The sequence below is a fragment of the Anas platyrhynchos genome, chromosome 3 (genome assembly GCF_047663525.1).
Source record: "Anas platyrhynchos isolate ZD024472 breed Pekin duck chromosome 3, IASCAAS_PekinDuck_T2T, whole genome shotgun sequence".
Classification (NCBI taxonomy): domain Eukaryota; kingdom Metazoa; phylum Chordata; class Aves; order Anseriformes; family Anatidae; genus Anas; species Anas platyrhynchos.
In genome coordinates, this window is record NC_092589.1 from 4,070,636 (window position 1) to 4,085,348 (window position 14,713).

Genomic DNA, 14,713 nt, shown 5'->3' on the forward strand with positions numbered 1-14,713 from the left:
ACATAAAAGAATAAAGTGTTATTTCTCCTATCATTAAAGGAGAGTGGAAAAACAGAATGATTCATATTGTAGTAGTAAAGGATCTGTCAATTCTTGCATTCTAAACTCTTGCTTTCCGTTGTTTATAAGTAAACCAAAAAATATGTAGGCGAGACTAACATCCTGTATCAAGCTGAAAGCCAAAACGGATGTACCGTTTTAATTAAATAGTAATCTTGCTTTTGTATTATGAGAGACAAAGTTGCTCTCTAATAGCAGGGTGGAAGTAGTCTTTGCTTGCAGGCACCTTGTTGGTAATAATTCTTGTAGCTCTTAGACTTGAGATGACATATTTGTCATGTAACAAAGGAGCAGTCTAGCCAAGTTCAATGTGGGAGCTTTTAACTAATACAGTGGTTTTGTTGTTCCTGGTGGTGTATACACACTGAGAAGTTTGTAGAAGTGCAGAAGACCTAGGCATATGTTTTCCTTTAATTTTAATGAAAGTTCTGTGGCTAAATTCCATGCATTGCAATGAAAACTGAGTCCATAACTGTGTATGGGATTGCTTAAGGCGTGTCATATGTTCAATTCCTAGAATCAGAATCAGTGTTACAAGTATTTACTGTCTAATGAGCTGCTAGCAGAAGTCCTTGGTGACTGGACTCGTACATCTGTTTACTTCCAAGTACCAGGATTTCCAGTCTCCTGGATTTGTTTGGTGTCGCTGCATAATTTAACATGCGGTTTGGTGTGTGTACCCAAGAGGAAGTGTGAGCTGGTGGTTAAGATAGCATTGGTATTCAAGAGTTTGAAGTATGTTTTGTCTGACCCTGATCCTCTAGGAATGCTGGTCTTCTGAGCTGGAAATAGACATGCATTTGAGAATATCCATTCATGTATCCAGAAGAAGTCTCACAGTGAGGATCTAGGTCTTATCTTTTTACATCATCTATCGTGAGGGTTTTGTGCAATATGGTATACAGTACTAGCAGGTGTTAACTTCAGACATCTTTGAATGTCTAATGTCAGCTTCCTAATGAAAATTTGCATATAATACTAAGCTTCTAACTTAACCAGGAAAATGATTTGGTACGATGTCAGAAATATAGCTGTTACTTTGGACTGCCTGTATTTCTGCAATACATTGTACAAAAATGGTGAACGTCTGCTTGTTGGGACTATAAAGGATGAAATTCTGATTCTGTCATTGGAAAGCCTTCCACTGATTTCCGCTGGATGGGAATTTCACACAACTGGGCTTCTCCCCTATGGAGGGTGCTCTGTCAGGGTAGACTGCCCTCACTGAAAGCAGCGCTGCTCCCAAAAGCGGGGGCAAGCAAGAAGACAAAAGTATGCTGTCTATGCTAGATGCAGTAGCAAAGGACTTCTAGAGATGGACATATTCATAAATTACATGTATTGGTGGCGGGTCTGCAACTTTGAGGGTCAGGAAGAAGCTGTGAAGTTGAATTCTTTGTCCAAGAATTGCTTCTTCCACTGTAATTCACTGTTTGTATGACTGTTTAGCCAGGTCTGAGTTACCACAAACTATATTTTATGCAGAAAACGTGGGCTTTGTATGGTTAAAGGACTTGTATTTTCTGTTTATGCCTTCTGTTTTCACCAATCTTACCAGTGAATAAGATGGGAAACAAAGCAAGGTGACCAACTAAGGTGGTTAAACACTGCCTTGAAAGTGGCTTTCCTGACTTCTGCCAAAGATTTCCCCCGTGGTGTTGGTCAAGACCAGGCTTTTCATAGCGATGTCTGTTGCGTGTACTAGTGCTCAGTTTGAGACCCTGGAAAGTGACTTGCAGAAGTGATGATGTGCACTCAGCTCCTTCCTGGTCTTTTACTCACCATAATGAATTCTGTCATGTAATCATAAGTTTTCTTAAAAATAAATCAGGTTGCTCATATCACAACGGGCACTCCAATTCCTGGAGGATTTTAGTGGCTTTATCTGTAGCCGTGTCTGTGGTCCAGCCACCCTTTTCATTTGATGTGTATTATATCCCAAATTTTGTTGCAGCTGTTGTAATTCGAATATTTTCCTTATGCAATTTATATGAACTGTTTGGACTGTTTCCTCTGGAAAATGAGGAAGCTGGGGCATACTCTTGTTTTTGTAAAAATGCATGGTGACCTGACTTCTTCTGACACTAATTTTCTGAAATTATTATTTTAGAACAGCTCCTCCAGAATCAAACACTGCAAGTGTTTGTAAGTTTTCATGGTGCTTGCTCCTAAATTGTTTGGTTATTTTGCTTCCAAGGTCTTGGTTTTGCAAAAAAAAGGAAGGAATGTATTTTATTCTCTGTGTACTTATAAATGGCCAAACGGATTGTTATGAGCAATTTTTTAATAAAAAGTGCATAAGTATCATGAGAGGTCTTGTTCTAGGAAACATGCCAGTCTTGAATGCCTATACTTGAGCTATCTGCCTGTGGAAATCTTTGTCACTGGAAGCACCAAGTAACTCTAAGTTATTTTGAAATGTGTTCCTTAAAATTAGTTATTTAAAAGTTAGTTAAAATAATTGAGTTGTTTTTTTTTTTCCCCTTTAAGGAACTAGTAACTCCAGACTTCAGTCCTGAATCCCATCCTAATATGCATGTTAACACAGTTGCAAGTCAGGAATTACATAGGTAATAAGGAAAGGGTTAAAAGTTGCACAAAGGCAATCGCCATCATACTGTGACCATCACAGAAAATTCTCTAAGTCAGGAAATACATAATGCAGCTGGGCATCGGTGAGTACACCAACGAATGATCTCACTTCGTTAATGCTGTTGGAAGGCCCCGTAGATTGCTTCAAGCTTTGGAATGGAGAAAACTTGTTTCAAAATGATGAGTCATGACTAGCCCATCAACTTTCAGTACTCACCCTTTCTTGCATTAATGAGCTAGTGGCAATTGGTTCTGAAACATAGGTTAAGTCAAGCATAATATTAATTAAATTTGTACATAAATTTCAATAAAAGTTGGCTCTTAATGAAATCTCTGGGGTTTTCAAGCATTTTGTAATTCTTAAATTGGGATACAAGTCCTAAGTAGTCCCTGTAGCAGTCTACAGTATGAAAGTGATAGGAAACAGATCAGCCTGTTTCAGTGGTCAGGCAGAATAAAATCAAAAAGGGGGCAGGGAAAGAAATGGCATAGATTACAGAAAACAAATGAGATGTTTAATACTTCTTGACAGCGCCTGAAGCTTAAGGGAAAGATGAAAAATAGATTTGAGTTTTGGAACATATCTGTACTTTGCCAGTAATTCTGTTCTTACCAGGTACTTAACAATTATCAAAACGTGTGTGTTAAGAAATTGTTGTTACTCTTACCCTGCTGTTATACTCCTCTTTTGCGACACAGCAATAGTAGCATTGCCTGAGCTATCAAAGATTTTTGTTCAATGGAGTATACTTAATTACATACTTAATAAAATATGAGCTGATTTTTATTTAACTCTTACCACTTACTGAACTGTCTTAGTGTTTTCTGGGCATGTTATTCCAAAACACCTTTTTTTCAGATTGCCTCCTGATGCACCTTTCATCAGCCTACAAAACGTGAAGCCTAATGGATGAAATTGAGACTTGACGGCACAAGACAAAATGCTTGTTAGTACTTAACAATACTTATTTATAAGGAGTACTTCAAAAATAGTATGGGCCTATCAACTTCCAAAAATGATTTCCTTTTTTTTTTTTTAAATTAGATGTTATTTTTATGTAGTCATAGATCTTTAAGTTTTGTGAAAACAGATCAAGCTTATTTCACTGCCTTCACTGGAAGTGTCACTGTTGCATTCAGTAGAACTTTGCTTTTCTTATAGTTCTTGAAATCTGATTCTTTTTTTCTTTTTTTTTCTTAAGTACCTAAAAAAAAAAAAAAAAAAAGTACTTCTAAAGGGCAGATCTTAATGAGACAGCAGGAAGATGTCCAAAACAAATGGAAGCTTAGAAGCTCAGGGAGAAAATCCAAGCCTATTACCTATATGATGAACACTTACTAAATCTGCTGTTTTGGTTTTCTAAGTGGTGGCTGAGAGGGTGATAGGTCAGGATTTCACGTCTGGCTTTATCTTTTAAGGTTTTATTTCTGGGAAAATAAAAAATAAAAAAATCTCCTACTTGATTTATCTCTTTTGCAAATAAAACAGTTTTTTTTTTTTTTTTAAAGCAAATAGTTCAAGAAGCAGATTTATTTAATAAAAAATAAGTACTACAGCACATGAAACATTGAATCACAAAGAATGTGAATTAGATTGTAATTGAATAAATATTAAAAACTTTGCTTTATTTTTTGAAACAAAAACATTGAACCAAAACGTGTTCATGCTTTGATAGCTTTTTTTAATAGGTTGGAGCTTTGATATTAAATGTGTTTATTCACACTGAATATATTCATAACAACAGTTTATAGATTGAAGGAATGGACTTAGCTATAGGCATGGCTGCAGCACTTTTTTTTTTTTTTTTACAGGAACAATAAATAACACATGGAGAAATTTTAATTTATGGTAACTAATCAATTGAAAAGGTGATTTTAATTATTAATTACAGGGGATATTATTTATACACCTACCTTGTACACTGCTACACAACCACTACATTCTTTGTAAAACTACATTCTTTGTAAACATACTGTGCTGGGTTCACCTCAAGAACAGGTTCTGGTGTGCTGGAAACAACAAATAGCTCTTGTGGAATAAAGAATGCAATACTTATAATGTATCCTTATGTTAATCTCTTGCATCCTCCTTATTTTAGCTGTGTTGATAATTCAGGATGCTGTAATTTTTTTTTTTTGCAATTAAATCCTGGCAAAGCCCAAGCTTAAACTTCCACACGTAAAATTGAAGCAGTTTGTTGGCTACCATGGTCCACTTGGTGCTTTTTTGAACAGCTGTGCTCTCAAATGGAGTATTGATTATTACAGTAAATTTCTGTTGGTTTACCTCATATGCTAAAATACCTGCTATTTTATATCACAGTTGCTTTTAAAGCTTTTTGAGGTTGTGGGTTAAAAGATGGATGTAACTATTTCCTTGAAAGTGTGCAACTTAAACTACACTATGCAACCTAATTTAGTAAAGGTGGGGCAGGGAGGAGCTGATCTAGCTGAATATTTGTTAAGAATGTTTCAAAACACTAAGCTATAGAAAAATGGAAAATAAAATTCTGAGTTGTTACATACTTTCTGCCAATGGGCATCCACTTACATAGGAGTTAAAATATATGTTGCTGTTGTCTTTAAAATAAATGTAGTTTGTAAGTCCCAGCATACATTCATCAGTTGAGCTAATAGTAATAAAATGTATCTGAGATGCCAAAATAGCCAAAGTAAATATTTCAGCTTAAAATTGGTTTGGCTGAGATTTTTTTTAATGTGTGGGATGGGTTTTGTTTTCACTGCTAAAAAAAAAATGGGCAGGCAAATGTTTTGTGCATCTGAAAGCAATTGTACATGCACTTCAGCATGAGGAACAGCTGGACATCCCACTGCCTAATCTGTGCTCACATGTGTGGATACTTATATAAGGTTCTTTGATAGAAACAGTCACTCGTGCAAGTTCTGAAGTGAGCTGACCCTTTATCTCCTGAAGCATTCAAACAGTGGTATCTTGGGAAGGGGAAATGCGTTGCAGTAACTGCAACACTGCAAGTGTTAGATATTCTCACATGGACTTGCTTTGCTCTCTATAATGCGAAGCTTTAAAAATGGTGATACTTTCATTTTAAGATCTCAATTTTTTAAATAGTTAAAATAGTTCCAGTTAAAGCAGTTGTATAGTTTGCATCTTCTGAGTATCTTTTTGTAGCTATCTGCCTTGACTTTTGAGGAAAACAGCATGAATCCCAGTCATGCTTGAAGGAAATCACTGTCTTTTGGTCTGGCACTATTTTTAGTTCTTGCATAATAACTTAATCATATTTGCTGTGTGAATTGTATCTTCTCTGCAGCTCTCAGAAGATCAGTAAGCATGGTAATGTGGGAGTTAATCTTCACGGTTTGTATGTCTTCCTCCCTTGCTGAACCCCATTACAAACCAGCAGAAAAGTGTAGTCTTTGGAACTTAGGACTGCATTTGTCATCTGCACAATTTGCAGCCGGATTTGAATGCTTTTCTGGACTGTGGATGCGTGTGGGTTTGATCTGAATTCAGACTGTATGTCTAACTGAGGTCTTTACTCTAAGGGCTCTCTTGTTTTTACCAGGCTGGATAACGAAATGGATTTTTAAGTGATACTGCTGATTTGGTCAGTGTGATGTGTAATTATGGTCTGCTAACAGGGTTGCTTTGGAATGCCTAAGGTTAGCATCTAATCAATTTTTTAAGTTAAAAAATTGATGATCGGGGCAACGATATTTTTATTTCTTGCTCAACTATAACACAGCTATTGGCTTGAAATACAGCTTATGGATGATGGATACTAACCAGATGTCAAGTGTCAGAGAAGTAGGTTTTCTTAAGAAGCCTGAATTGGTATGCTAACAGCCAAGGTTCCTCAGTTAAACTTCTTGTGGTCTTTCATTTAATAGATGGGGTATCAGAAATCATTTTTGTTTGTGTTCTATGTGGTAGAGTGGTGTTAGCCGAAATTGTACTCGGTTTGTGTTGTGAGCCAAACCTTTACCCTGCAGGAGGCAGACATATTACAAGGAAAAATAATAGACCTTTCTGCTTCATAGGGCTCTCTGGTACGTTTATTGCTTTGGGAATATAAGACATGAGTTTAACAGGATGTTATCTTTTGTCCTGTGCTTTCTATAGATCAGCATGACATAAAACCTATTTTGAGTTACTGAAATGGCTAACTTGGTTTTATTTTTCATTTCTTTACTCTTCTTCATTGGAACAAATGTCTGTGATACTGCATATCTTTTTTTGAGAAGCCAAATGTGATTTGTCAACTTCATTTGAATGAAGAGATATTCTGATAATTTTTATGAAAATGCACGTATGATTGCATGCCTGTAAATAACTAAATTATACTTCAAGTTTACCAAAATAATTAACAAGAAAATCCACATCAGATCTGTAGCACATCAGAAAATCTTCAGATTTGCTTTCATTTATTTGGGGGATCATTCGCCTCTTTAAGACGTAGACATTTAATGTAGATCAGATATGAATAACAAAGTAAATTTCAGACTCATTTAGTGTGGAAAATATGTTCAAGATCTCCAAATCTCAAATTTGAAATACAAAAGGTTGAATTCTGTGCTAGTGCAAGCTAGTAGTGATCTTTTACATAAAAAGAAAATCTTCCCTGATAACACATACAGTTTGCAACTAACATCAACTTCAAGCTACTTTTCTCAGTTTAATGAATAGAAATGAGACACCAAAATATATGTATTTGAAACTTACTCAACATTGTCACACCTAATTTGTACCTTTGATCTCTCAGTTTCTGCTAATTTGTCCTTGCTGTTGATATTATTTTCAAGTAGTATCCTGAAGAAACTTGTACAATGAGAAATCCTAGACTCTCTAGAGAAATGCTAGCCTTGAGTACAGCATGGTTTGTCAGAAAAGGAAGAAATACAAACAAATTAATAACCTGCATTTGTCAGCTGTGCTTATAAATACAAATTCAGACCCTAGTTTTGATTAAATATCTCTTTCTCCCCTTTCTAAAACAGCTGTGGACTTGACCCACTGGATATTTTAAGAACTGGCTGTTGTGATTCATGGAGCAGCTAGCAAGCAGGCAGAAGCAGCGCAGTCTTCCCCATGGCTACAGGCTCAGTTCTATTCTGGGGCACCACACCTACGCCTGAGCAGGTTGCTTGCTTTCTGGCCCACGCACTTGTTGGCCCGTATCCTTAGACTGCTGGTGTTTTTCCTTGCTTCCTTTAATGCACTGAAGTAACCTGTCTCTTGGTTTTGATTCGTTGGTGGACTGTGGTGGGGTCATCCTAGTACAAGTGTTAAAATTGCTCTCCCTTGCACTCTGTCTTGTTCTGCCTCTGCTAATTCCCCCTTCTTGCAGATACGGGTATGCAAAAGGTGTGGATGTGCAACTACGTGCACACCTTTGATCCTGCCCGCAGTATTTCTGGTGTTTTATCAAGCAGTAAGCACAAGAGTTTAAAAATCTCTTGCTGCTATTTCCCTGAGGGGAGTGCAGCAGTTTCCATGGCAGCAGAGGCCCCCTTTAGTACAGCTCCACAAGCAGCCGTATTTCAGGTCAGGCAGCTTCAGGTTTTACCCCAAGCTAGAGCCTACATTCAAGAGTTAAGAAAAAATAAAATAAGTACAAGGAGCAGAGGAGGAAGATTGGTAGGAAAAATTTGACTAAGTTTTGATTGAATCCTCTTGACTTTTATCCTGCACCAAAATGTTTGCAAATCTTCCCTGGATTTTTCTGGGGACCCTTTGCACGTTCTCTGGCTTCAGAATGTTTTCTCTGTTTTCTCTACCTTAACTGCTTTTGCTAAACTTAATGCTAAATGTGGTGTTTTTTTTTTTTCTTAGGCCATACAATTCAAATAACATCAGACAGCAATGTTTTCAAACACATGTTATTAAGGTTTTTGTTACCTTCCTGTTACATTCTTTCACATGAACACTTAACTTTATAAATTGTTTCCACATTCCTCTTGTACTGTTAGGGCCCTGCAACAGGAACAGAGGTGGAGGGGTAGTGGAATGGCTCTGCAGTAACTTATGAGCTGTAACATGCCTCTACTATAAAGGCTGCAAGAAGGTTCAGCTTTATGTGAATTTCAGGTGTATAAAACAAAAAGGCTTTAAGTACAATCTTCCTTGTCCTTAAGACTGCAGAGAAAGCCATGGTTTCCAAGCCTAAAGTTCTTTCTAGATGGTGGAAAGCCAGACAGCAATGAAAAAATTGCATATTTCTGTTCTGCAGACACTTAAATATAAGGATTTAGGAAACCGTGACAGTACTGTTTCAGAATACAACAACATTTTGGAGATATTTCATAAATATTTGCAATCCTAGTCTATACACTGTCACAGATGTAAATACAGTCTTCAAAAAGCAACATTCTCTCAAATACTTTATCCCAAACAAAGGGAAATAAATTGTAAACACACCAGTGCCTTTATTCTCTCCCCCTCTAAATACAGCACACATTTCGCTTGTTCTACTGTAAGTAACGCTGGGGTTAAGACAAAGAGAAACAAATATATTCCTAAGCTGTGCCTGGCTCACCAATGTTGATGCCGTAGATCACTTTTCAGGTCTGTTTCTAGCATTGTAGGCTGTACAATGCTATAGTCTCAGTTATATGTAGAAAGCCCAACTAGTTTATTCTAAGTAAGTCACCGTAGAAGCATCCTATGTGTATTGATGATTTGATACAGTATCTAGCAAAGGAAAAATGTCTTGTTCATTTACGTGCTTGTTTGGTATGCCCAAAACTTCCCCAACACTTGATAGATTCTTTCCTTGTAAATGACACGGTACTTATGAAAGATGCTGTAATATTAGCTCTGGAGAAGTCATGGTTCTTTGAAGCAAATTAAAACCATGCTGTTGAAACAAATCATCCCCAAAATGTGTTTTGGCAAAAGTTTCTCACCTTATATGTGCCTTAGCCTCAGAGCTGGCCCACAGGAGTGTCATTAGTACAAAGTGTGGTGGTCTTTTCAGGTGTGGAGGCTAGGAATTTATATAATGCTGTCATTCTTCTGTGAGTGGTGAGCAGCTGTTATTCCCTAAATGATCAGACATGGACCTGAACCAGAAGCCACGTGGTAAAAACCACATATCCTTAAAAAGCGACGTAGCCAAACCCTTAAACCATTTCCTCTTGGGTCAGAACTCAAGTGTAAGGGTTCATAAGAAACTGCTGATAATTCATCACTTTCATTACTGCAGATTTTCTTTTTTACTTCCCTGCTGTACACCAGCAAAGGATGGCAAGGCTTCTTTCTTGTGCTGCATCCCATCTCGTAGGGAGTGATGAGCTGTGTGCTCTGCCACTTCCCACGCCTGCACCTACTGCATGACTTCCATTTTTCTGTACCAAAGCAGGAAAGATTTTGCTTAGAGCATAGTGCAAACAAAACTATTTCAGAAAATGTTTGGGTTTATAGTATAGATTCTGTTCTCTTAAAAAGTCTTTGGGAAATCCAAGTCAGCCTGCTGGCTGCAGTATTCAAAGTGTGGTGTTTTTCATCTCTGTGCTACCATGACCTTGTATGATGTAGGCAAAGCTCCTTAAATGATACTTCCAGAGAAATACCTGTGGGAGCAGTGCCCTGGGCGAGGGGACACCTGATGGATGGAGCGTGCTTGAGCAGGCCCCACTAGCCCCACGCTGTGCCCGGGGCCGGGTGAAAGGTGTGTGTGTGCTTTCACAGGCGTGCATGGCCGGGCATCTGAGCGAGCCAAGCAGTGCTGGGCGCTCTCGAGGCGCCGTGAGGAGAAGGCCTGGCAGGGCAGGCGGTATGCGGGTGGTTCCTCGTCCCGCCTCAGGCGGCTACTGCAGAAATGTGCCTGTTAAAATAGCCATTGAAGGGTGAGCTGTGGGCTCGGCTCCTGCCAAACTTCATATAATTTATTTATTTATATATATATATATATATATATATAAAGGGGTGTCCCCATTTGAGTTGGCCTGCCCCAAATGGGGGGATGAGTTGTCCTACCCGCTCCCGAGGAGCATCGTGCAGCCACGATCGGGTCGGTGGCTACTGTACGCGGTGAGGTGCAGCTCCGAATGGCGCAAACTGGGCATTGTGCAGTACGGGACGTGCTGGGTGGCCTGAAGTTCGTGGCGTATGAGAGAGCTAAGGCTGAGAGAAGTAGTAGGGGGCGCAGAACGTGCTGTTTATTTGGGCCTACTGATACCAATGGCATTTAAAACAGTTCCAAAGATATCTTTAGAGATGCTGGAGATAACATTTTCTCATTTGTAGATAAATGAGGAATGATCTACAGTAACTGTATACTAATTGTAGCAGATACAGACTTCTTGCTTTGTCAGCTGGTACAAAAAAGTGCTTTGTAGTGTTAAGTGTATGGTCTGTCTTGTGCAAATATGAGGAAAGATGGATGAAGAACTGAGCCCCTACAGCCATGCAAATCTGAGGTAGGGAACAGCTCTGTGACTTTCTTCCCTACCTCCCGCATGAACTAAAGTTACATAAATGCGTCCTATAAGGTTTTAGTGGAGATGAATTGTTTTATCTGGACTCTACTGTTCTCACTTTAGTCTTCTCCATGTGAGACTGTGGAGCTGACAATAAAGCTTGCCCTGCATGGAGCTTGTAGTGTTACTGTGTACGTGCAGTGGAATTATAAGAATTGGGAGCAGCCAAGCACTCAGTTGACCTTAAGTACAGCTGTGAAGGCTGGCAAGGAAGATATTTCTGATTTTTGTCCAGGACAAGCTCACCTTAAAATGAGAAGAGGGGTGGCCGTGGGGGTTGTGTTTTCCTGTGAATGTTTCACTGGCCTTCTAAAAATGGTGTACACAGATTTTTGCTTCAGGTGATTTAGCATTTCAGATGTTTTTCTTTCTGATTTTAGGCCATCCACCTATATTAGATACTTATGCTGAACAGGGCCCCTTTCCAATTTCTCACGAGGGAATTTTGGGTCAGTTGCTAGGCTTTTTTCCTTCTGTTGAGATACCTGGTCACCCTAGGACTCAAGCACCAAGTGCTATTTTGGTTCACTCATGTATGTCTGTTCCCATGTTACACTCCTTACTGCAAAATTTTGTCTCAAATACACAAGAGGGGATGTTCACAACATGAAGCAAAGAATGCAAGGTGCGAAGATGCATAAACATCTGACAAATGTTTCTTAATTTGAACTGCTGGCATAATTTATAGACTAAATTAAAGGTTGTCACAGGAGATTGATTTTGAATGTGAGAAGTCAATCTGTGGGTTGTGTCTTCCAGGGAGTCTTTACATATAGAGCCTCCTTTTTAGTGGTCTAATGGGAAGTAGGCTTAAAAGAGCTTTTTGTCTCTGCAAGGCTGTAATCCTTCATGCTTACTGCTAGGGTTATGTTTCAAGGTATGTGAAGGCTAACAAATACCTGCATTAAGTGTTAAGAGTGTGTATTTCTTCATAATCAAGAACCTGTGCAGAGAGTTTAAAGAATGAGATTAGTTGTGTAGATGCTCAGTATAGGCTTGGTGCCATCCGTGCTAGTTCTAAGAATAATAAACCACTTGTTGCTTGTAGTCAGCTAAGATATCTCATGTCTTTTATACAATTTTTGATAATGCAACAAAAAAAATTCTTGTCAAATACAGGGTCTTGAACAAGGTATGTTTTGATCTCCCTATTTTTATTTATTGCCTTAAGACAAGCAGCTTGAGTGCACAGTTCTAATAAAGACGCTTAGGTGCAAGATGGCTGCGTTTTATAATCTGTGTGATTTTGCAAGGGATGAATTAACTTTAAAACAACTTCAGTGCTCTTCAAATGAGAATTTATATGAATAATAGTAATATTTTAATTGCAGTTACATGCCTACAATTTATGTATCACTGAAGTTATAAAAAGTATTGTGTGGAAATACACTGAAGTGTTATAGGGTAGAGTATTCTTTCTTCTTAGTTTTCAATACCACAAAAAAATCCTTAAAGTGCATTTTGATAAAGAAGCCTGTAAAGAAGCAGATGTCTGCAAATCAAGTGTTAGTGCACCTCCTGTTATCACCAGTGGCTTATTACTAATGTGCCGAAGTTCAAATTGCTGCAGCACAGGAAGATGGCTGGTATGTAGTTAGGAGGAGCCATCATACTGTCAGCTTCTGGACTGTTACATCCCTGGAATTTGTGTTCAATACAGTTTTTTAGTGTGCTGTGGAAGAAAAAAGCAAGAGCCAAATGAATTTGATTGGACCATAATGCAAATGCATGTAAAACTCACTGAATTTTGTACAGGTGTTTTTTTTTTTCCTCCCCATGTTTCTTATTTCTTTGATATCTTATAATTTAATACTGCTTTTTGTTCTGTAATTTTAGTTTGTTTGCTTTATCCTTTTGCTGGGTTTGATAGTGTCATTTTTATTTCAAGTTGTTTCTTGTTTTTGTCAGAACAGGGTAAACTGGCTGCTTGAGTTTTTTTTCTTGGTACTTTTTAAATTATGGACGGCTTTGAGGTCCTTGCTGCAAGTATAATATTCAATCTGCAAAGCTGATACACCCATTTTAAAGCTATTAATTCGGGCTTAAAAGGGGTCATTACATAAAAAATTTACCAGACAGAAAAAGGCTACAACAGACTTATTTACTGTTCTATAATATGTTTTGAAATGTTGACACTTAAATGCAAAATGAACTTAAATTAAAGGAGACTGGGAGGGGAAACAAGGTAACTAAACATTTGGCATAGTTTTCTTATTAAAAGACTGTACTTATGGCTCTTAAAAGGGGAAGCATGATAGGAGAGTAAACACTACATGTACAGTTGTTTGCATGCTAACCCTCTCTTATTTTTCTTGCAGGAAATCCTGGCTGACTAAAGTTGGAAGCCCAAGTTCTCGTATAGACAGAACAAATTTTTCTAACGAAAAGGAGATTTCCAAGCTTGACTTCTCAGGATTTAGCACTAGATACTAATAGAAGAAAACATCGCTAAGCACAAAACTGGTGTTTCTGCTGCATGATATTTTCTGTGCGTCCATAAAATGTCACAAGCACTTGGATGCTTTCTGTACTTGAAATAGATGATTGCTGTTCACACAAAGTAAGAATTCTTAGTTGCTGCATTAGGTATTTCACAACATGATTGTCAATGCTTAATATCTAAAGTGTCAATATCTAATTTATTGCATCTTGAAATCTATATAAGTTGCTAAAAGTATCATTGATTATTTCTGTACAGTGATACTTGTTATTACAACCATATGAAACCTAATCTTTACACTGTAGAGGATAAATAAATAATCACTATGTTCTACAGTTCATAACCTCTCCAGAAATTAATAATTCAGAACTGGAACTCTTAGAGAGGTATGATCTGTAATACAGAGATATTAGAATATTACTTGTGATAATTTAAAATAAATGTGCATTGCTTCAAACAAAAATTAACTGCCTGTGGTTTAACATACTCTAAGGTGATGCAGGTACTTCTTGGAACGAGATGATGAAACGCATTGCCTCTCAACCTCTTTTCCTTGTCTGCCTAAAGCCTAAATCTCTACTGATGAAAAAGGATATTCCATTCTTTTTGCTGTATGGTATTATCAAAATTAACTGAGGATTTCAGTTACTGTCCTTACTGGATGAGTATTTGCTCATCCAGTGAGTTGAATTGGGTACAACAGAGTACACCCCCAGAAGTCATACCAAGTACATAAATGGTCTTGAGAAAATTGAATCATGTGCTTGCAATAAATACTGGATACATCTCTGCAATATTGGGGTCTAACTCATTTAGTATTTTTTTCACAGTTATCAAGGAGTCTGTTAGTGCTGGAACTGACTTACACCTTCAATTTGAAAGTACTTCTGTGTCAGGATTAGTCCACGTAGGAGGACTTTGATAAAATCTTCAGTATACCCAAGCAGGATCCTGTGTGATCTGGCACCAGGTGTGAACGTGCAGCGATGGCAGCTCAAACTGTAAGTCCCTGTGAGAAGTATACGGGACCCGAAGCTCACTCACTACTTACCTGGCCTTTGGTGATAGCTGAGCAGGGGCCCAGCCCCCTGCTCTTCTCTGTGGCTCTGTCCTTGAAAGTACCCTTGCAAAGGGCACCTAAAACTAGATTTCTGCTGG

General features: G+C 38.0%; 1 protein-coding gene across 8 annotated transcripts in view; it reads left to right on the forward strand.

The window, feature by feature from the left end:
• ACYP2 (acylphosphatase 2) overlaps nucleotides 1–14,349 on the forward strand; it is a 42,196-nt gene extending 27,847 nt beyond the window's left edge. For 5 of the 8 annotated variants that reach the window (XM_027453216.3, XM_027453221.3, XM_013098818.5 and 2 more), the window contains one exon: nucleotides 13,434–14,349. In XM_027453216.3, the coding sequence (XP_027309017.1) occupies nucleotides 13,434–13,548 (115 nt within the window). In that variant the 3' untranslated portion in view covers nucleotides 13,549–14,349. Of the gene's footprint in view, nucleotides 1–3,511; nucleotides 3,600–7,632; nucleotides 7,792–13,433 lie in introns of those variants that run through there. The other 3 variants (XR_003495951.3, XM_072035096.1, XM_072035097.1) reach the window with 3 other exon arrangements.
• The last annotated feature ends 364 nt before the right edge of the window (nucleotides 14,350–14,713 follow it).